This window comes from Acipenser ruthenus, chromosome 25 (assembly GCF_902713425.1).
Source record: "Acipenser ruthenus chromosome 25, fAciRut3.2 maternal haplotype, whole genome shotgun sequence".
Taxonomy (NCBI): domain Eukaryota; kingdom Metazoa; phylum Chordata; class Actinopteri; order Acipenseriformes; family Acipenseridae; genus Acipenser; species Acipenser ruthenus.
Genome location: NC_081213.1, coordinates 2,120,720 through 2,144,559, shown reverse-complemented (window position 1 = coordinate 2,144,559; position 23,840 = coordinate 2,120,720). Strand labels below are relative to the sequence as shown.

The 23,840-nt window shown below is 41.0% G+C and overlaps 1 protein-coding gene across 2 annotated transcripts; it reads right to left on the bottom strand.

Annotated features, from left to right (window-relative positions):
- Nucleotides 1–772: 772 nt before the first annotated feature.
- Nucleotides 773–13,530, bottom strand: LOC131701571 (hippocalcin-like protein 1). Of its 2 annotated transcripts, XM_059000282.1 has the most exons (6): nt 13,202–13,530; nt 5,316–5,527; nt 4,547–4,828; nt 3,123–3,228; nt 1,985–2,126; nt 773–1,857 (listed from the first exon to the last, which is right to left on the bottom strand). In XM_059000282.1, the coding sequence occupies exons 2-5, from the start codon at nt 5,409–5,411 to the stop codon at nt 2,029–2,031; spliced, it is 582 nt and encodes a 193-aa protein (XP_058856265.1). In that variant the 5' UTR covers nt 5,412–5,527; nt 13,202–13,530; the 3' UTR covers nt 773–1,857; nt 1,985–2,028. The 2 variants fall into 2 exon arrangements, with proteins under 2 accessions (XP_058856265.1, XP_058856264.1); XM_059000281.1 differs by having other exon boundaries at nt 773–2,126; nt 13,202–13,402.
- Nucleotides 13,531–23,840: the final 10,310 nt, after the last annotated feature.

Sequence of the window (23,840 nt, the reverse complement as noted above, 5' to 3'; positions counted from 1 at the left end):
TATATATATATATATATATATATATATATATATAATTAATTATTTTTCATATGCTGTTAACCATTCAATTGTAACCACTGTGGGCCCTATACACAAAATTTTAAGGATTGTCTTAAGGAATTTAAGGATTGTTTTTTGCTTTTTTAAAGTCAATTTAAATAATATAATTTAGTTCAGAATTCATGAAACCTATTTAAACTGTTTGTTTAAATTCTTTGAAGCGCTGAGAATGTTTCTAAACACAGTCCTTAAATAAACGGTCCTTGAAACAGTCCTTACCGTTAATAGGGCTCTATATGTTGATATAATGAACACATATAGCAATACAGACATGTGCACACGGACACCTGTTCACACCTTTCCAAATGTAGAAATTCACACCTGAATCGATGCTCCTATATTGCACCCCCAAAGCGAGACAAATTTATGTGTACGTGTGTGAAACGGCAGTCTGGGGTTGCGATATGTGTTCATTATATAAATATACAGACTAAAATGTCATATGTTCATGTGGATTCATTTCACATGGGCATTTACTGCAGTATAACTTAGCCATGTGGTTACACAAAGATTTACATATAGTACCCGTGTCGCTGTAAACACGTGTGTAAATGTTGCATAAAATGGAAATTTGCATTCATAATATGAAAGTGAGTGGATCTGAGCTCTTGTCTAGCACATATATATATATATATATATATATATATATATATATATATATATACATATATATATATATATATATATATATATATATATATATATATACTTTTTGTATTGATTTGTGATGGGAGTGCTTAACAGATCTCCCACATATTACACACTCCCAGGGTTTCAAATCGGGGAGCGAGAATAATCTAGAAGGTCTGAATTGTCCATCTACTTTGGTTAAAAAGAGCCACACTGATGACCAGGGAGTTTTCAAAGAGCCATACAAAAATATTTGTATCACTAAATTGAAAAACAAAGAAAGATTTTAACATTTACTTAAAAGTAAAACAGCGAACTGAATTCTAGCAAAGACATTTTAAAAATAAAAAAAATAAGGAGACAAAGTTTAACCTGGACTGTACGGAGACACGGATGCAGTATGTTCGGGCTCATTAGACGTGTGTCATGTGTTCACACAATATCAATTCATTCGCATTTTGACTGCACGTCCAATACTGCCACATGCTGGGCACTCTGAGTATTATACCTGCAGTCTGGATTAACCCTACTCAATAGTATACATGCTCTATGTTGTGTTTTATTTTGGGGTTCTTGGGACCCCGATAGCCCCCTCCAATATTAATGCCTATCGTTTAGTATGTTTCTATTCAGGTGTAAAGTTCACTTGTTATATTTTTTATAACACGTGGAAAATGCATGCCTGTAAATTATGGTTTGAATTGTATTCCCTAACTTAAAGTTCAGATAAGGAGCATGTTTACACTTTACACAGTAATACTCTCAGTATATCATGCAGTGCAAAGACAGACCAAAACTTAGAACCAATATAACAATGTATTGATGAGCTCAATTACAAGAAAGTAACATGTTAACAGATTTTAGGTAACATAAAAAGATAATATTGTACGTCAAACCTACACGTACACGTACACGCACACACATGCACACACACGCAGCGTCCGAGCAAACAGTTCAGCAGCTCCAGAACATTCTGATAATCCACCGCAAAAACCAGTACAAGCCAGTGGGGTAGTTACCAGTTCACAACGGCGAGATATCGCTTCTGTGTCCCTTCTGTCTTCCAAGGCCAACATTCTATTCCAAATGCAAAGAACAATTCCAGGCTCCTACAGGTTGTCCCTGGTTTCCACACCCCCATCACTGTGGCTTTTTGGGAATTCCCTTCTGCGAAGCGTGATGAAGGAGATGGTTAAAAGTCTAGGCAGGTTGTGTTTTTTTTTTTTTGTATTATTTTGATTAATTTTCTTAAAATAACTAAAACTCATCCCTCCGTGACACAAAAGACAGGAACCTTCATGCGTTTTGTCTTCGTTTCCCTGGGGCAGGAGGGGAAGCTCAGAACTGCGACGCGCTGCTGGGGTCACACTGCAGTAATCGCACGATTGAGGGGTCGCTTTTGGCACCTTTGATGAACTCCTCAAGAGACAGCTTGCCTGCAGAAAGAGGAGGCGGAGAGATAAGCTTTAGACAGAGGTACTGAACAAACCCTTACATTTCTGAAGATTAATTTATTTGTTCTGTAGTGCTCGTTGGTACTCACACACGTCGTTCACAACATATTACTCCGGTTCTTAAATCACTGCGCTGGCTTCCTGTTAAATTCAGGATTCGTTTTAAAATTCTGCTTACGACTTATTAGACCCTTTTGAGATCAGTAGATACTGAACTTTGGGTAGTTCCTAGAAGATCTGAAATCAGGAAGGGGCAAAGGCCTTTAGTTGTCCTGCTCCCTGCCTTTTGGAACATTTTTGTTTGATTTATCTTATTTTTGAGCTGGATGGATTGATTGGCCAAGGCCTTTTTTGAGTTTATTGTAAAGCGCCCTGGGCCGCTCTTCATGAAGAACGCTTTATAAAAGCAAACTGTATTGTATTGTGAAAAGTGACAAACCTCAGACCTGAGCTGAACACCCTTGTCTTCCATTCAGCCTTGGTCCTCTCAAGCAGGCAATTGTGACAAAAGGTTCAGAACTCTGATGAACTGGTTATGTGGACCACAGTCAGGGGGAACTAAGCTGATACAACTGAAGGTATTTAATTTGTGGTTTGGTCCCAGATTTGAACCTAGATGCCATTGCGCTGAAGTTTTCAACACATTTCTTGATTTAATTTCTGCCTTTTTCCAACAAAGTCCAAAAAATAAAATAACCCTTCATGCTGTGAAATATTTTAGAACAAAGAATGTTCCCTTCATTGTGTGAAGTTCACTATTAATACAACATCACGTCAACAGAAACTGAACAAGAGCTACACCGTGCTGCTGTCTCTACTGATTAAACTCTCACTGCAGTTTAAGCTTCATCCTATCCCCTTTGCAGTGAGCCGAGGCAATTCATTCTAGTCCAGTTTACAATGTTTACATTCTGACATTAAGATTGAGATGGGGGTCTCAAGCCCTTCAGTCTCTCGGACGACTCGCTCCCCTCTTACCGTCGTTGTTCAGGTCCATCTGTCTGAAGATCTTGTCGGTCCGTTTCTCTGGCGTCGACTCGTCCTCCGGCATCTTCATCACTGAGGAGACCATCTTGTAGATTGCCTGGGGAGAGGAGGAGATGAGGAACCCGTGAAACAGAGCACTCCATTCACAAACACACTGCCGTTCTTAAACTTTTTTTTTTAATATATATTTCTGAAACTGTTTTGAGGACTGCTTTTAAATTTTAAAAAAGAAAACTGTACAAGAAACTTGTAGTTGCGCAGCAGTGACCATACAAGAGCAGGAGCTGTAGACAAAATATACAGTGTAATTCCATGGGTATCCATGCCCCATGACCTAAAGTGTGCGGAGAATGTCAAATTGAACATGATTGTGGAGCACTGCGGCAGCCTAAACACCTAGCTCCCCAATCTTTTCAACCCCCCCCCCCTCAGGAGGTCAGTGACAGAATGAAATGAACAAAAGCCATTAACGTGCTGAGGGATTTAGAAACCCTACATAGACATGTAGAGGCTGTCCCAGGGCTTGGAGGGCAGTGCATACATTACTGAGTAAAACTGAAGAGGCTTCTTTGTCAGGCAGGAGTGGATTGAAGTGTATATCACTGTGTGTATAATTGTACCATTTTACGTTTCCCATCTATGTATCTAATTTATAATGCATATATGTTTTGTTTTCAAAGTTATGGCAATTTTTCAAACATAAGAGTTCACACAAACTGTTTTAAAATGCCTAAAAAAATGTAATTAAAAAATCACGACCGACGGGGAGATACATGTGGATGTCACGCTAACATAACATAAAAAAAACACACAAACGCATAAACAGACAAACAAATAAAATTAAGAGAAGAAAGCATTTTCGGTCATTAAAATCACTCTGGTTAAAACTCCACTGTGATGTAAAAGCTTGTCAAACCTGCAGTGCGAGTGTGCTGTTACCTCGCATAGCCTTGGGATGATCCTCCCTTTCTGCTCACTCAGGACAAATCCCAGTTAAATTTAACTCTCTAATCCTTAATCATCGCCCCCTTCAACTCATCCTGCTGGGGTTAGCGTTCGCAGGGAGCCACGGTGGCCACAAAGCACCACGCTCACTCCATGTGCCGGGCCAAGGCTTCCCTTCAACAAGGTTAGACACACACAGGCACACAGACACACAGACAAAACACATAAAGACAGACAGAGACCAGACACACACAAAGACAGACAGAGACCAGACACACACTCACACACAAAGCCATCCAGGCACACAGACAAACACATAAGGGCAGACAGACAGACAAACAAACAAACAAACACACACCGACAACACAGACACAGACAAAACACCCACAACACAAACACACCGAGACAGACAAACACCGACAAAACACACACAGACAAAACACGCACAGCCAGACCCGCAGACACCCCACCTGTACGATCTCCAGCATCTCGTCCCTGCTGATGTACCCGTTCCCGTCCAGGTCATACATGCTGAAGGCCCACTTGAGTTTCTGCTCCAGCTTGCCACGGGAGGTGACACTCAGCGCGATAATGAACTCCCGGAAGTCGATGGTGCCGTCGTTGTTGGTGTCGAAGGTGCGGAAGACATGCTCGGCGAACTTGGAGGCGTCCCCGTACGGGAAGAAGTTGGCGTAGATCTTCTTGAACTCCTCGACGTTCAGCGTGCCGCTCGGACAGTCCTTCAGAAAGCCCTGGACAGGAGAACACAGGACAGTCACAACACCCATATCCTTTTCGGTCATTCTTAATTACATTTTTAGAGTTCTAGAAGTTGCCCTGCCAATATTTTGAGGAAAACTTTGAGGTTCCCGGGTTCAAATCCCAGCTCAGCCACTGACTCCCTGTGTATGACCCTGAGCAAGTCACTTAACCTCCTTGTGCTCCGTCCTTCGGATGTAACGTAAAACCGAGATTGTCAGTGACTCTGCAGCAGCAGTTATTGATGCACAGCTCACCCCCCAGTCTCTGTGAGTCGCTTTGGATAAAAGCGTCTGCTGAAAGCTATTACTGGAGTACTCTACTCCTCCAGTACTCGGGTAAGTTTTTATTCCAATTCCCTAGCAGATATCTTCCTGAGGAGCACCCCACCCCCCCACCCCCTCCACCGCCACCCCCACCCCCACCCCCACCCACCTCCCCCGTCTCACAGCCTGCTGACTCCCAGGGAAGGACACCCACCTTGTACCACTCCTGCAGCTCGTGTTCGGAGAAGTCCGTGTTCGCTCGCAGGTCCTGCAGCATCTCTGGCCTTAACTTGCTGTTCTGCTTGCCCATAGCGCCGGCTCTGCGTGTGTGTGTGCGTGCGTGTGTGTGTGAGGAGGAGGAGCAGCAGACAGTGAGTGAGAGCGTGTGGGGAGGCTGGGGGAGGAAGAGGACAGGTGCCTTTGAACCTGCAATGACAGAACAACAACAACAACGCTGCAGTAGGAGGACAAAATGCTGACGACAGGCAAATCACAAGCAGGTCCAGTTACACACGATGCAGAATATCCAGAAACATTAAGCTCTATAGCATTTTTAAATTAATTTATGATGGTGCTTGATTAGACTTGATTTAATTAGTATACATTTGATTAATTGAGCAACAAATAGTATAACTGATGCATAATTCTGGAGTGGCTGTCCAGTCCCTTACAGTTTACAACAGTACAATTTGCAAATGTCACATTTGACCGAGTGTGAAATTCTTCGAGACGCCTCCCAGAGTCCCAGAGTCATGTCAAGGCTGATCAGACACAGGTCCTAATAAAAGTGGCCAGGCAGTATACATGCAAGCCTGTGCAGTTTACACAAAGGCTGTAAGGCGACAGAAATTAGTTGGCATAACAAGTTTGCACACAAATGACTTTGCCCTAGGTTAGAAGAGAAGTCTCTTAGGAATCAGACAGCCGGATATGGAAACCAGCCCATTCCTGCCTTGTGTGTGTGTGTGTGTGTGTGTGTGTGTGCGTGCATGCATGCATGATGTATGGCAAATTCAAACAGATGCATGCTATACCATGCAAGAGCATCACAAAAGCAGCACAGCAGCGATGCAATTATTCTCCTTCAGGGATCTCATCACATTACTCTTCAGCTTCTGCAATTAGCTACTAATATTTAAACTGCTTAGCCTGTTTTAAAAGTGCAGTGAGAATATAAACTCAAGCGAATTAGGGAGAGACTGTGCTGAAACCTTCACTAAATAACAGAATCCCACCCCCATCCCAAGATCACAGGAGTCTCCCCGAGTGGTAAACCTTGTTAAACCCACGATTCTTCCTGTATGTCTCTATCCAGGCCAGGGAGCAGGAAGGCAGGCCTTTATCAAAAAGCCATTTCACATAATGGATTCCGCTGTGATTCTGTCTGTCTTGAAATGACTCAAACCCCTGTCAGGGTGAGCTCTGTGGCGTTATTGAGGGTAATGCACCGTATTAGCAGCTTCATGAAGGGCTTGGATTCGAACCAGCAGATATAGCATCAAAAACAGGGCTAAAAATAACCAAAAATACAAGCCAGGAGGAGCTGCGACTGAGCTTTCATGGTGTGATTCAGAACCCACATGGGGATCCCGGCCCATTGTCAGCCCATTTCCACTCATACGGCTGACGCAATTGACATCTGTAATTACTCCATTGCTATTTCAATCTGCAATGTGGCTCTCCACATGTATTTTGATTTAATTGCAGGGAAAGTATGTTAAAGTGGGACAGCTAACTAAAAGTTAAAGTCTGAAAGGTTTTATTTTAGAAAGTAAAACTTTTTTTTTTTCCAGACTCAATTTTCTTCTCTACACAGGGCATGCTTTAAAACACACCCTCCTGATCTTTCCTGCCCTAGATCCAAGAAAACTTATTTCAGAAAACCCATCACGTTGGTGTCTCTGGAGTAACACAAGAATGAACTAATCAGGGCAAGAGAATAATTGGAAATTGCGCTCAGCGGGATTAGCCAACGTGACATCAGGCTTTGCACGAGGGGGACCGACGCGGCTCTTCATTCCTACAGATCGTTTCATGTGCTGAAGCACCTCAAAAGATCTTTACAGACTGAATGAACTACAGGAGAGCGTGCAGTGACTGGAGAAGGGAAGCCGTCATTATGTGTTCAGAACGGTACCATGCACAGGGAGCGCTGCTGCCATGATCTGGTGCAGTAGGGGAAATGGAAAACAGAATTAAGAAAATCGAGAAGGTTTCAGTGGCACTACAATGGAGATGCATGAGCAGTCCACAACACTGTGTTCCACGCCAGAGAGGTCCACTGAATGCGCATGATGTACCAGGTCTCCGGGTCTCTCTACATCACATATAGTATAGCAGCTAGGGCTGTGCCGAAACCCGTACTCGGAATTGCCTTTAAGAAGTATTTAAACGAGGTATTCAATAAATCCATTCATTAATACTGTTGATTTCAAAATAAAAAAGCAGTCCTTCCCTCGCTTTACCAATCGATGGCATTAACGTCCGCATTGAGTATTATGAAAAAACTTGCTTTAATGAAAAAGTCTGTAACATTCTCAATTTTATTTAAAGTTTTATGTCCCACAGTGTACTGGAACACAATACACTTGACAATTCACACACACCTATGCAGTGGTTTCTGTCCTACAGGCAGATCTGTGCAATCATAAGGGTATTATTAATATACACAGCTGGTTTTCCAGGGTCCTGATACCCAAGCACTGAATCTTTGTAGCTCAGTACTGGGATCCACCTACAGTACATCTTCACAAACAGTAAAAGATGAATGTCTGTTTCTCCTCCAATTCCCATTCTGGACACCTTGCTTCTTGATCCTGGATTGAACTTGAAAACGGGTGTCCTTATCCGAGAAAGCAAAGCGCTGCCGTTTAGTGTGGTGCAGCCTACCAGCTTCGAAAGACAACGTAAGAGAAGACAAACAACTCGATCAAAAAGGTCACCATTCGCCTCCGACTCATTGAGATGCACAGCTCAAAACCACTTGTTCCCTTAGATACCAGGCATCAGCTTCCCAGAATCACTTCAGGTCTCTCTGCTGCTCGCAGCTCTGCGGATACAAAGCTACTTTAATAGAAAGGTACTTCTGAGATCATGCTAATGCACACTTCAAATCGACACAGGCTTCAGCCTACATCGTTCCTCTTTCTGTATGGCTTGGCTGCGTACACAAAAGCATTCGTGATGCACGACCGCTCACTCTCCATTTCCAACCTAGTGCGAAGTGGAACAGGTCTCAGTAACGCTGCTAATTTTAGTCTTAGTGGCAACTTGTTTATATAAGGATGCAGGTGTACTAAGATCTACTGTATAAAGATGTGATAAGCCTTTGTTCCATTGCAAGGTTTGTTCCCCTTTTTGAACATGGAATAAAATCAAATAGATTTTCCAAACTAATTAAAAAAATGTAGTAGCGCTCTAAATAGCACCATGCACTGTTTATTTCCAGTTTTGAATCAAGCTTTACAGTAATACAGAGTTAGAATCCCACACTAGTCCTTTAATCCTCCCTTTGTTTAGGTATATTATTGAAATGACTGGGTGCCTGGAGTCTGAACAATCAGGATCCTGATAAATCTGCTCTCCGCATGAATAAGTCTGACCTGAATCTGTAGGTTTACTATTCAGAGTATTTCTTACACAAACTAAAGGCAGAGTGTTATCAGGGGACAGGTTAATAGTAACACTCAGGTGTACCGATTGTACTTAGAGTCACCAGGATGTGATGTTAATGTTTAAAGCCATGTTTCAAAGCCAGCCTGATTCTGCAGACAAGAGGAGTGGACATGCATGGATTAATACAAACACCCACACACATATATGGGATCAACCTTCATGGAACCTTATGATGCGTTTGGTAGCAGAGAAGCAGCCCGGATTAAAGACACGTTTACCTGGGTTCCCAGACCACTCTGATGCATTAATGTGGTTTTCTTGTTCAGAGCGATGCTGAGGTGCCTAGACCTAGACCCTAGACTGCCAATAACACATTTAACCTTGAGTGCTCTCCTGTGCCTTAAAGCTAGCTTCGATCTTTCTAGATAAAGCACGAAAAGTCATGAAATCAATTGCTTCTCTCCGGCATCAGACTGTGGCACGGCAACCTCTTTTAAATACAACCCTTAGTGGTAAAAGCACAGCAAAGGACAGTGATAACAAAGTGAAGCACAGGCAACCCTTGGGAACGACAGTAATGTGCAGTTAATCATGGGAAAGCACAACAAAAGCTCAGTATAAGCATGGTTAAATGCGACATGACTGTGCAGTTTTCTGGTCGTTAATCGTGTTTGAAACAGAACATCAATACTCTTCAGAACAGCCTGGTTGTGGAGCTGTATATGGTTTCATAACAATACACAGAAGTAGAAAATCACAGGGTATAAAATACTGCACCGCATCAAGAGGAGAATGTGGTGCACTGTAAGGGGAGGAAAGCAGAGCCCTGGAGAGGAGTTACACACAGCGAGCAGCACTGCAGTCTGGGTAAATGAAGTGTCAGCTGCAAACGAGAGGCAAGACAGATGGGGAACCAGAGGCATGTATGATGTACTTAGCCCAAACGACGTTAGAAAAAAACAACAAAACAAGGGGGAACATGGATCAGCTCCCGTAGGGTACGGTGCACATTATCATTTCTTATGTGTATGATTTCAAATTGCACAACATGTGCAGATCAAAACCAAATATAAATCGCACGACTCAATTAGGCAAAGTGATCATAACTACTGCAGTTCAAATTCGTTCCATTTACTGAATGTTTTCATAGTTTAGCCTGCGCTGTGCTCTCCAGTGTCCCTTAGCAGAAAGCAAACCCTGTTTGTTTCCATTTCCCAAAGATTGATTCAGCTGGAGGGACACAAGCCCTGTGAACCTGTAAGCCAAACTGCTGTGCTCCAGCGAGTACTTGCAGCACTAGAGGGTTATAAATATAAAGAAGCATTACAGGTTAAATGCAAGCTTTCTCCTCCAATATGAGCAAGCTGTAATGTGTAGCACTCAATGACGTTCCCTTACTGTTGGGGACTGGTTGTCTGAAGATGTTACGTAACCCTGCTCACACTGAAGAGAGGTATAATATGTGGATTATCCTAGAGATGTACAAGCACAGATTAACGTAGTTAAACTCCTTTCACAGCACAGTACTGCACATGAGCCCAGCCATACAGCAGGAGAAGGGTGAAGATAAAAAGCTGCAGGATTGAAAGAACGAGATGACAAATACAGTGCCTCCGAGCTGCGATGCATCTGTGTGTTCAAGCTGTAAAAATGAACAGCCCCAAGACGAAGCCTACCTTTACTTTACCCACGCTGTTTTTCAAACCATTAACATACGTTCCAAACATAAGGTCAGGCTTAACACAAAGCAGCCTGCTGTTACAGCAGTGTGGTCGTTCTGCAGTGGGAGTCCTTGGAAAATATAGAAGCGATGTTATTATTCCTGGAATGGCAATGTGTGCAGAGAAGCACCACCAGTATACAGACTCTGACACAATTTCAACTAAAACACGTTACAGGCAGGAATTACTGGGGCGAACGTGGGTTTAACACAATCGAACATTCTTTCAAAATTTAAAACGAGTTTATAAATATACAGTACTTTCAATCAGCTAGAAAACCAAAGTATTTAAAAAAAATAACTGGGAGTAAAATGAACCTGGTACCCCATCATATTCCACGCTGTATTAGCGTGAACAGAAACACTATTCTGTAATGTGTTATATCTTCTCTAGGTTCGATCGTGCAGTTTGAAGAACGCAGCAAAAGCGGGCAGGGTTACAGAGCCTTCGACTATATGGGTCACTTCAGCTACGGTGGCCCAAATTCTGGGAAGGTGTTTCCTCCATCCAGCATGTGGATGCTAATACAGCTGTTTGAGAAACAGGTGCCAGCGCAAGTGTGAGTGCATTCATAATAAGAGCTGTGTGTCCTCCACAGGGTAAGAGACTGGTACAAATAACCTGGACAAATAATGGCATTGTCATTTTAAAAGCTTGTTTCAGCAATAATTAATATCAGAATTGATTGATGTCAGGAGTCGAATAAGCCCCACTTTGAGCTGAAATGACCCCTATAGAACAATAATGACTATACTATAGATTGAAGAGAGTCCGAGGTATATGAATCAATAAACAGCTTCGCCTGCACCTCACAAACAATATTATATATATCTATATATATATATATATATATATATATATATATATATATATATATATATATAAACATCTCACAATCCCATACAAAAACGTACTGTACTACTATTAGTAGGGTCATGGTTATAGTGTAGTTAGAAGCCAGCAGAAATCTGAAATGAAATTTAGCTGAAAGACAGATAGAGAGAGAAATCAATTCCAAGTTCAAAGCTCGAAATTACTCACAACGTTTGCACACATTGTGCTGAACAGGTACATTGTTAAAAGGATGCCTGCACCACAAAAAATAAATCAATGTAAAATATCATGAGTGGAATATAAAAAGTGCAATTCTCTTTCTTTATTTTCTGTTAAGAGATGGTGTGAATTTAACCTTCTACTCCTGCAAGCAGCCCTAAGCTTTCACAGCCACCTAGTTAATAAAGAAGATCACACAGAAGGCTAAATCAGGGGTGTTCAAAGCTAGCTGTTCGATTCCTGGTCTTTGTTCCAGCCCTGTTCTAAAATTGTTTAAATAAACCAATTAAACCTCCATCCAGACCCTGACGTAGTTAATGATATCATTTTACCTGTTACACCTCGACCTCCACGACCGTGATTGGACACCCCTGGGCTAAACCAAGGAAGAATGTCAAAAACTGACTCAAATTAATGATATTGTAAGTTTAGAACTCGGGATGCAGGTTGCCCTCTAGCAGTCAAAGGGGGTAACTGCAGAAGGGGACTTTAATCTTCGGTCTGCTAACCTTCCTTTACACAACAGAAACCCTTTTGGAGGGAGAGTACAGATTAGCGGCTGCATCTAGCTGGTGGATCACTAATGCAGATTAATTAATAAAGGGCTGACCTAACATCACACAGCCTGTTTCACTGCTGACCTTAGTTAGATGTAAAGAGAGGACTGTACTGCTGGACTGTACGTACCCCGCCCAGCACATGCTTGCAAGATGCAGTTCATTAGTATTGTTACTCTGACAGGGCTCCAAATGTGTCAATATGATAGCTCAGATATGGAATTCCAAAATATGCGTTCTGGATACAGAACACTGCATTGATTTGAAGTTAAAACCATTTTGCGTCATTGATCCAATGGTACAGAACTGTGTGCGCTGCTTAGATTTACTAAAGAACTATACTATGGCTTTTTATTTTATTTTATTTATTTATTTATTTATTTTTGCTTATATGTATGCATGAAATAACGCCAACATGTACATTACCATAGGTTTTCAATCTGATTTTAAAAGTGAACAACACTGCGTTTGTAGTAAATTATCTTACACAGCATTAAAAAATAAAATACAAATAACAAATAAATAATAATAATAATAATAATAATAATAATAATAATAATAATAATAATAATAATAATAAATATGGTTTTAGATATACACTAATACCTCTAGAAATATATGTATTTTATACAGTAAATACATTTCTAAATATATAAACGCAATAGGATTAGACCATACTTTCGCCTTTTGTTGTTGTTGAAAATGCTGTATTTATGCATTAATAAGGAAGGTAGGGAAATCCGTAATAATTACTTATCAGTAAAACGCACTGAGTGCACGAATAGGACACAGACAGTGCAGTAACACCAGTATAAAACAACCTATTGAGGAATTCGCCTTCATTCGGTCGGTTTTACTTTTCTATCATTGTCTGTCTTGTTGCCTTATTTCCTCTCCCTTTTCCACCCAAAGAAACCGCGGGTGCCGGCACAAGTGTCAAGTAATGTCACGGCTAAAAAATACTCCGCAACAGCAATTCTGCAAAACAGCGGGCATTCCACGCAGTTGCAGACGGCATTCACTTGAAATGCGGCAGCTGTGATAAGCATAACCGAGCACATTATGCACTGTCGAAATAATAATACTATTGCATCAAGGATCATTAAAAAGTACAGAGCAAAAATATCAGACTCCCAAAATGCCCCAGCACGTACCTTGTCGCCGAGGTTGCTTTTGGCGTTTCTCTGCGTGTGTGTTAGCGGGTCCCTCAGAAGTGCAGCGTGCTGTAAACCATGTTACTGTATGAGCACAGTGGATGCAACCCTCCAACGCAGCGACAGCCGACTATACAGAGCACGGAGTCGCTTCTCAGCAAGGTGAGGATGCTTATACTCCGGGCCAAGGCATTTAAACTGATGTAGCGAGGGGGGTTGCTACTGCAATTACGTGGCGATTTTAAAAGCAGGTATTGTTTTATTAATTGATAACACAAAATAAATCTCAATTTTTTTTTTTTTTTTTTGTTTTAACAGCGTTTTCAAAGCCGGGCGTTGTCTGTTTTGCTGTTTAATTTGTTTTTTATGCCGGTGCAGGACTAATGAATATTGCTCGGCTCTGGTTAAAATCCTCCCTCCTCCCGCTTTCCACCCCCACGAGTCACACATAGTTCAGCCTGGATAACAGCAAGACGCAGAATTGTTTTTTGAATGATTGAACGGGAATTGTGTTTTGTATTGACAGGTTAAAACCTAAGCTGATAACAAAATTAGTTTTTTGTTTTGTTTTGGATTTATTTGTAATATTAATGTCTAGGCGTAATACCACATGCACACATTCCTTATTTGGAGGATTCATAAATGAAATTCTGCCTTATTTATTTTTAATGAGTACTGTACAGGGGCATTAATAAAAGGGGTTTATATTGAAAGACGACCACAATAAACTTTGAAGACACCCCCTCAATCAAATGGACAAATCACCCTGAAAAACAATAATACGACTGTGATATGGAATGGAATGAGTTTGTTGCCCAGCAGGTGGCTAGGGCAATTACATAATGCAGGTGTCATGCTATGAAAAATGAAGACAGACTTTTTGAATGCACTTTTACATTATTTTTTTTTCACTAACCAATTGCCTAGGAGGTGTGTCTTGTTAAACTCATAGTAAAACCAGGAGAGAATCAAACTGCAATGCTATTTTGAAACCTGCGTGTGCTTCTTTACAACACTTCACTCAAGCAGTGGGAAGGCTCTGAAAACAAAGAGCAGAGGGGGGGGAGGGGGAGGGGGGAGGGGGGAGGAGTGGCGGGGGGTCCCTTGGGTTCCCTTGGGTTCTGGCTTTCCCCACAGCTTGTGATATCTTTGTTGTCATGTTTTCATGACCAGTAGTGTCATTCCCCAAGCTGTATAGCATGAACAATCTATATGACATTGCACGTCGACATACATCACAATCAAATAACAATACAACAATCAAATAATTCCAAACAATTACTATACATCTAAAAATAATACATGCACACACACATATATATATATATGGATACACATATGAGCACCACTGGTCTATGCAATGCTTGCAGTGGCTCAGAGGTCCAGAGGGTTGTATGCAGCATGGTATTATAATAAAGAAGAATGCATGTGTGGTGCTGTGGGCTGCTGGTAGGGGATTGGCTCTGGCCTGGCTGCTTGATTACAAGTTCAAGTAATCCTTCCGCAGATGCAAGTCTACTTGTGTGCAGTTATGGGATTAGCAAGATAAACTATTTTAGGCAAACAGGACAATCTGCCAGTAATCCATCCTAAGGCAGTGGACAAGCACGCTGGATTGAGAGGGGTGGGGTGGCGAGAGCAGGGTGTCCGAATAGACCTGTCTGCTTCCTGCTGGTCCATTTTAATGGCTGGACCAAAAGACCATCCCAAGATTGTCTCTCGCTCCCACTGTTCACAGCACAGGTTGGTATGAGGATTGTATAGTTTTACTAAGAATTCCATTGCATAGCAGTTTGATCCATTCCTGGTTTTACTTTTGAGTTTAATCAGACACACCTGAGCTTGCTAATTAAACACAGTGGATAATCAAACCTGTATTAAAACCTGGAATGCGTGAAACTGCTGTGCAAGATCTCAAATTCCTAAAAAAAATATAATAATAATTAACATTTCAATGAAACATCATCAGATTCGTATTTATTTGTTTGCATACCCGTACAGAAAGAAAATAGATTCTCAACATGGGTTAAAATACACAGACCACATATAGTGAACCTACATCATAATTATATGAAACACATATATTTAAACATACAGTATATAACTTCAAAATATATCTTTTACATATGCTAACTTAATATTTTCTTTCCTTGTGGGAGTGTTTAAATAACAATTTACAATAATGAAAGTCAGTAATGACTGTAAAACCTTCAAACTTGTTTACAGAGCATCTCAAGATAATAACATAACATTATCAAATTACACTGCAGTCTGGGATGCTGCCAAACAGGACAGGACAGCTGCCTGCAAACTGTTACATAACACAAGCTCTGCACTGCACTTACCTGCCGATTAGGGAATAAAGACAACCGACATCACGGACACTCTAAACACAGTCTGCTCTCATCGATTCTGACAGGAAACGGAGGCACCTGCCATGTGTAGCACACACTTTTGAGTTACCGGCCTGTTCCTTACACTAGTACAAGGGTGTCCACTCTTGGTCTTTGTTCCAGCCCTGTTCTAAATTGTTTAATTGAACCAATTAGAGAACCATCTAATACCTGTTAACACCCCCACCCCCCACCAAGAGGACCAGAAACAGACAGCAGTAATTTCACATCATTAAAAACAACATCACTCTAAAAGACAGTATCACAGTACATTCAATCTGGGATCAGAAACCCCAACCCCAACCCTACTGTAACTCCCCAACCTTCATGCCATTGCAGGCCACACCAGAGAATGTGATTTGCTGGATCTCAGTATGTTTTTTTAACCCGAATAACTAGGTTGCCTCATTGTACACGACTATTGCAGTGACATTGCAGTGACACTGCTTTTTGCAAAGCTATTGAAAATACAACAATAGCAATACTATTAGCCAATATTTCTAAAGTGCTACATTTGTCAAGGATTCTTTAGGGGGGCTAGGCAGTTTGCAGTCACTACTGACCTGACAGATAGAGAGATAGAGAGATAGACAGATAGATAGATAGATAGATAGGAAGCAGGTAATGACCTGTTAATTTTTCAGTACATTGTAATACCCATTGACATTTCAGAACATGAAAGAAATGTGTGTGGTATCATCCTATCAGTGGCTCACACCATTCTAGCTGCCCTTGTGCTACCACAGCACTATTGCATTGCCCATATAGTACGTGTGGTTAAGGGTTTGCAGGAAAAATGATCTTTGAAAAATGACATGGAAAATGTGAGGGACATGCAATATTACAAGTAATTATGGAGTGAAAGGAAAACATGAGGCGGGTGTAATTGCAGGTTGTTTGCCATTACTGAATTTAAAAAGTAATTGCCATTAAAGCACAGCAGAGAACAGCAGCCAGAGTCGTTATACTGGACCTGTGGGTGGGTGTAGCCTTGCAGCTAACGAGGCACACACAGGGGACAGTCTTTTGTAAATCCGTGCTTCTCTCTTTACAAAGAGGTATGCTGGAGTCGTGACTGAGACAGGAACCAAACAGTTTGCAGGGGGAGTGCAGGGGGCTGGGAGGGTCGCTAGGGAAAGATTTAACTCAGGAACAATATACAGCGCATTAGGACAACAAGGCGGCTCAAAATGAAAGACAGGGGCTGCTCTCTGCAATTGATTTAAGGAGAGACAGGTCTGAATTGATCTTTACACAGGTCCCTTTGTGTACCGCAGGTAATAAAAACCAACATTGGCAACAGTGCAGACAAATCTCTTTAGTGTTAGCAACCTTATAAACAGAGCTCACCAAATCCTATGCAATTTGAATAGCTTTTCTGATCTAAAGAGTTCAGATCTGAATACCGCCCGCCACAGTTTGGATTAATAATACTTTGTGTATCTAGGTTCTGAAAATCTAAAGTGTAATGAAGCAGGTGCATATCTTTCTGGTCATTAAAATATGGAAAACGCCAGGTCAAATTTGAATTGATTTTTAATGCATTTAGATCCGCTAACGTTTTTGAAAACACCCCTTGGCGCACAAGGTGCCACTGATACTAAAAATGTATATTTGTACTATAGTTTCATATGATATATAGCAGAGCCTTACCTCGATGTGACCTGGAATGTCTTTGCGTCAGATAGTTTGTATTGGCTAGCATGACTGGTTATACTGTTTCATTATAGCTGCTATGCACCTCACTCGAGCGGGTGGAAATCCAATGCGATATTCCATGTTAAATCTGGATATAGAAATGGATCTGTGGTGTGCAGTGGGCTTTACTCAGTAAAACACCCGGCTGCACACAGTTATGGAAAGTGATAGCTTCTGCTGGGTTCTGGTGCCACTGCTGTTTTCTTACTGAATGAGCTGAGATTGCCTGACAGTTAACAGCCCAGCAGGCTCCAGGATCATCCCGACTCAAATCACTGTGACCATTCCTGCAAAGACCATTCCTGCAATTAGCAATTGGCATCAGGGGGAAATTTAGATAGATAGATAGATAGATAGATAGATAGATAGATAGATAGATAGATTGATTGATTTTTTTTCTGAAAGGCAGTAACACAATTTGCACTTCTTAAAAGAACAGAGACATCAGTGCACTTACAAGCCTCTAAATTAAATGTCTATTTCTGGTGTGGGTAAATTTACTTTGTTCCCCTGTGAACAAAATCGTGCGATTTGAGATTCTAACCCAAAATCTTTTCCTCTCTCTCTCTCTCTTTTTAATAAATGCTCCTTTCCACCTTTCCCTCTGTGACTCCCTTGTTTGCTCACAGACACAGCTGAAAAATTCATTTCCCTCTCTCTACACATATGGGCAGTGGCAGATGGGCACGCATTTCTTTTTCATTTGGAGCTTTAAAACAGCAAACAGCTCTTTAATCTCTCGAATGTGCTGAGACGCCACTCTCTTTATTAAAATGCCACTCAGCCCTGTGTGCCCTTCCTGATGTGTATGCGAAGCTGAGGGGCGAAAACCACAGCCTTTGTCCTCTACAACACCACTCTGGTCACGCTGAAATGCATTCGTTTGCCGTTTGGCATCGCCCTGGTGTGGGGCATGTTCTCCTGGTATACTCTGGGCCCCTTGATTACTCTGGAAGACCAAATGAATGCGAGTTTACTTAAGCATCACTGCAGATCAAGTCCACTCGACAATTCTGCACTTTTACCCTGATGGCAATAAAGCACCCCTCCACTGTGCCAATATTATCTGCAAAGAGATTAAGAAGCATGACAGAGACTTCAGACATCTTCCACGGCCACCTTTTATCACACACACACACACACACTAAATTCACAAGCACACGTTCTTAATTAAGCTAATTAACACTAATTAGCCTCCCCTTGTCTTCATTGGAGATACACTTCTTATTTTTATTCTTGAAATTCTTTAACATCGAAATTCCCTTTAATAAAAACAACAAGCGCAGGTACAGTGGTTGGCCACCGGGTGGTGCTATGCACAGGCCCCATTGGAAAGGCAATGGTGAAGCTTACAGTAGGTAAGAAGAGATTTTAGCTACAATTTAAATGGGAACAAAGGTAGCAGGAAAATAAGGGGTTGATGCTATAAATTTGCTTTTAAATCTTCTAAAGAGAATGTGTGATTTACGATTGTCTTAAGTCTTAAGTCGTCTTTAAATAGTTCTGTTCGAACGCTGTGATTGCAATCAAGAGCAGCAAACTTCCAAGCAGGCGATGTTACTAGGATACCAACCAGCTCCACGTCATTCTGAACACAGATGAGCAGCAATGACGTCTTTGCAAATCCTCAGAAAAACACAATCCCATTTCTTAAACAATTGCCTTTTACACAAATCAATCAGGAGGTACGGTAACGTTTTAAAACGCGATTATTATCAGTGTGATTGATCACAAGGATTTACTTTCTGGGTTTCTTAATACATCACAGTATACAGAACTGGGGATTGGAGAAGTACAGAAAAGACAACTTTAGTACAGTAGAGATGACTACGGGGACTGGGAGATATATTATAGAGATCGGTACTGCAGGTCTGATCTGACACCCAGTAGCTGTAATATCGTATAGAGAACTGGGGATTTGTGAGCCTACATTGTAGTTTGCCAATATTTACTACATGGTAAATTTGCATGGTAATTTTGCAGTTTTCAGGTGCATAGCGCTTACCTGTGCTTTACCATGCTTTCACTATGATGCATTACACTTTGCTGTTCTTTTACAATGGGGAGCTTTTCATAAGGGAAGCTTGACTATGGTTAGTAGCTCATGTACAGTATACAACCCTGCAGTTTAGCCCCGGATTCAATAGTGCAGTGTACTGGGTATTGTTGTCCCTCACCACGGTTCAGCAAAGGGTTAACCTTTTCCATCTAGCTCGCTCGGCACCGAGATCCTGCATGCTCCTCGGATATGCAGGAATAACGAGGCTGCTGTGGCTAATTTGCTGCTTGTAACTGTTCCATTACTGTCAGATCCCCATGTGTATCACTCCGAGTCTTTAGGACTGAGAGGTGAAAGCTCAGATTGAGTGAACCAGACCCAGAGAGAGTCACACACACGCACAACAACCAGGTTTTGAGAATCTTTTCCATTGCATGCAATCAGTATCAGCATAGTCCTGGGGGATGGGGACACATGCCAGTTCCACAGCCTTGTTTTGATGAGATTTCCTCCTGTTTTTCAATCGTCTGTATCATAAAGTGAAAATAAACTTTAATGAAAAATCTTATTCTAGTTGCACCTTTGAAATGCTCACACTGGGTGGCATCCTCATGCACGCACACACACACACGCCTATCTGCTGCCTGATGTTCAGTGTTTATGAATGAACGGAATTTGCTCTGCAGGAACTTCCGTGGCAATCACGCTGTTACCATAGCGAGGGGAAGATTGCCAGCTGGGTAAACAGAATCTGATTCATAAAATCAGATTCTGTGTGTGTGTGTGAGAAAGAGAGAAACTGGTATTAACACTGGGAATACAATGCAGTGGTACTACATCAGGACCAGGCAGTACAATATGGGCTGCAAATCCATTGTATTGCCATTGCTGGCAGTGCCGCTGGTCTGCTAATGGTTCTGCTAGGATTTCCGTAGAGTAATTATAATGGTATCCCAATAGGATCGTTTTCGAGCTTCTCTCCTGTAAGAGAAAGGTTGAATCTGGCTGTTTAATTTAATCTTTAGACTGTCGGTGAGTGACAGAGGTCTGACTCAAAATCAATTGCTGGGACATGCATTTTCCATTCATAAATCGCTGCCTAATCACCCACCTCCAAAGCATGAATCCTAGTTGAGGAGGATTTCAATGGAAATGCAAACCAGGTTTTCATTTCAAGGGAGAAGGCTGCGATTTTTCAATCAGGAGGCAGACCAGAGGCTCTCGGACTTGAATCACTTTTTCACGCGACTGCCTCATGTCTTATAAACAGGCTTTCCGGTTTTAGGTTTTTAACAGGTAAACACAGGTGAAACACCCCCTAAAGCTGAAGCAGGTGTTTGTCCTATAAGCACTATAGGAGCACCAAAGCCTTGCTGCTTATTTTGTGTTCCTTTCCCCGTTCATGGTGCAGGTTTTACTGTATTTTGTTGCAAGATGTACATTTTGCACTGAAATATTTCTCAATGTTTTCAATTCCCTGTGTAACAGACCTACAGAGAGGGTGAATCGTGGTTCTAAGTGGGTAATGCTCAATTTAGTTAAGGAGTGGCAGTATTGTTGTACGCGCAAGTGGATTATAAATCCACCATTTACTAATGACGATCGATTGAATTGATTGATTTTTGTTTTACAGGTCTGTTCCTAACCCTCACCCCACATCTCATACTGGTTTATCTAAAGCACAATCAAACTAATTAAGCCGTGCAGGAGAAAGTAAACAATTAAAGATCAAGTACTAGTGTTGCTCTGAATTTCTCCAAGAAATTCCATTAAATCTCCAGCATTGTGCACCTGGGGGCCTATCGGAATCTGGTTGTCATGGGAACCACGTCAAGGTGTTTTCAATCTGATAAATAAAATGAGCAAAGATTATTTTCACCCCCAGGAGACTCGTGTCTGCCCGGTTGCCATGGAGATAGTCTTGCTGAGGCTCTGGACAATCCGAGTTAGATTTCAGCCCTGAATGGAGAGAACTATTGCTTAAAACGACAACAAAAAGTCAATTTTATTTGAACCTTTCTACAGCGTTAACCCTTAATCTTTTAATAAATTAATTTGGAAAACAATCAATTGACGTGCATTCTACCGCTGGCTCAGGCCATTTTTCAAAAGGAGGGGTGACGTCGATAACTCTCGTTGGGGAATAAAATTACAAGATAATTCTGTTTGGTGGTTCAGTCACACCATAAAGTTCTTTGTGAAACAAAATGACATTAAAACACCTGCAATTTCATCTCTGGGGTTCTGGCAAATTTCATAAACCACAACTTTTAGGTTGAATGGTTCTCTTGTAATTCACTGCAGCAGTCTATTATTCTTTAATATTTACATTTATGACTATATTAACCCAGGATTAAATTCCAATTATGGCTCGTTTGTACTTATATACCAGCTTTTAAATGGGGAAAAATAACAAAACCACAACTCTGCACGTTTTCTGGGTATCTTTAAGTCATCAATGGCAAAGACCTGGAATTGTTCTTACAGTTGTGCAATTAAGAAAATAACAAAATTTAAGTAATTGAGAATACAGAACGAAACCCAGAAGACCCTGTGGCTCTCCATGAACCAAGGTTGCTCACCCATAAAGAATATTAAACAATAAAAAAACAAACATTCTTATTTTCAGCTACTTTCTCAATGTCCTCAAAGCACAGGGGTGCATGCTTATTGAATCTGACTAATGAACCTTTACGAGGACAAAAACAACATCCGCTGAATGTCACATCTCCTGTCGTTGCTTCATTTTATCAGGAAGAGAGTACGACTAGCCTCAAGGGCTGCAAATAAATATTGTTCAGTACTTTTATTGTATTATATTAAATTAATTAATATATATATATATATATAGAATTAATGCTGATGCGCTGGGGAGACCGCACTATGGTTGATCCCCGGAGCCAGCATCGCAGCTGTTGTGTGTGCTGATGCGCTAGGGAGGCAATAAGCTGATCCCTGGAGCCAGCATTACACTTCAGCCATCAACACCAGACAGAAGGATATCTACGTCATCATATGAAAGGAAGCACAAATGGATGGAAACATATATGGATCACATTAGTTTACTGTGAAGCTACGTCTTAGTTGGTGCTTATCTTGGCGAGTGCAAAGTTCAAATCAGCATGAAGTTTTAACATCTACTCTCATGTAATGGAAATCATATATTATATATATATATAATTATTATATATACACACACACACACCCAGCTCTGTTGGTGCGAGTTTGATCAGACATGTTTAATGTCAAGTTTGTCATTTTGGCTTTGATAAGATGAAATGTCACCAGTGATGAATCTGATATGGGAGAGGTGATCGACATTCTCTATCTAGCTCACCGGCGGCTGATAACTTAAAAATGTTACTCGAGCCCACAGCAGGCTGTGCTGCCATCAGCCCTGCTAATGACTGTATGCGCCAGCTTGCCATTTTAAATGTCTCCCAAGAGCAATATATATGGAAATTAGCCTGATTTAGGGCAGTTTTATCTCAATTAGGTCCCTCAGCTTGCACTGCAGTGAAATCCTCTGGACCTGCGGAGACAGGCCTTGTTTTCTGTAACAATTCAAAACCGCAGACAGGTCTAATGTATCAATTTTTGCTTCCCCCATTCCACCGTGGCAAAGCAACTAGCATAACATTAATGCAATTTAAAAAATAAAAATAAATAAATAAAAAAATTAAAAAAAAGCCAAACATCTTTTAAATGAGGCACCAACTACTATTGATCTGAAACTGGAGCAAAAAGCTGCAGTGAATTTATCATTATTGTATTAAATTTGAATTATGTTCAGTTGTATTTCTATATAAAAACCAAGTTATACAAAAAAATATATAAATGCATTTATGTATGGTGTCCTTAAGTGCACTGATATTGACAAACCCTAATTTACCCAAAAATGGTTGGTCATTGAAACAATTATTTTCTTCTCCAATATACTTTCTCAGTGTGAGCCTTCCCTTGGCTTTAGTTGGAGCCATTTAAGATGAGAAACAGCTTTTCCCCCAGAACCTTTAATATTTGATTTATAAAATTGTCATTAACCCTGTATCAGGTAACAAAACTCTGTATTAGGCAGATACAATGTGTGCAGTGCAATCAAACACACATGATAGCTATAGCCACCTGCTATAATGCCACACTGCAGAATACACCCACTGGCTGTTCAACTGGAAACAGGACACATGTGAATACCATGGTTGGTTTCTTAAGACCCTGATTAGCACAAAGTATCTAATGATATCTTAGTAGTCCAAGATTACTGCCAACTGCTGTGTCGATACAACTTCTTACTCACCAACTGCATTCACTGTGTCAGTTACTGTTCTCATAGCATAATAGACCTTCCAGCATTAGTCACTTCCGACCAAATATAAACTAATCCCTAGTGGATATTAGGTATTCATTAACTAATCATGACACAATCCTGTAAGACTCACAGGGGTGGGGAAGACTTAATAGAAAGCAAAAGCCAAGAAATATTAACAAATACAAAATCAATGTTTTTATAATTTATATATATATATATATATATATATATATATATATA

What these genes read in the sequence shown, in the direction of transcription:
- LOC131701571 (XM_059000282.1), bottom strand. Translation starts at nt 5,411, where the DNA reads ATGGGCAAGCAGAACAGCAAGTTAAGGCCAGAGATGCTGCAGGACCTG. An exon ending in AGCTGCAGGAGTGGTACAAG is followed by an intron (nt 4,829 to 5,315) that starts GTGGGTGTCCTT and finishes TCTCCTGTCCAG; the next exon opens with GGCTTTCTGAAGGACTGTCC. An exon ending in GATGGACCTGAACAACGACG is followed by an intron (nt 2,127 to 3,122) that starts GTAAGAGGGGAG and finishes CTCTTTCTGCAG; the next exon opens with GCAAGCTGTCTCTTGAGGAG.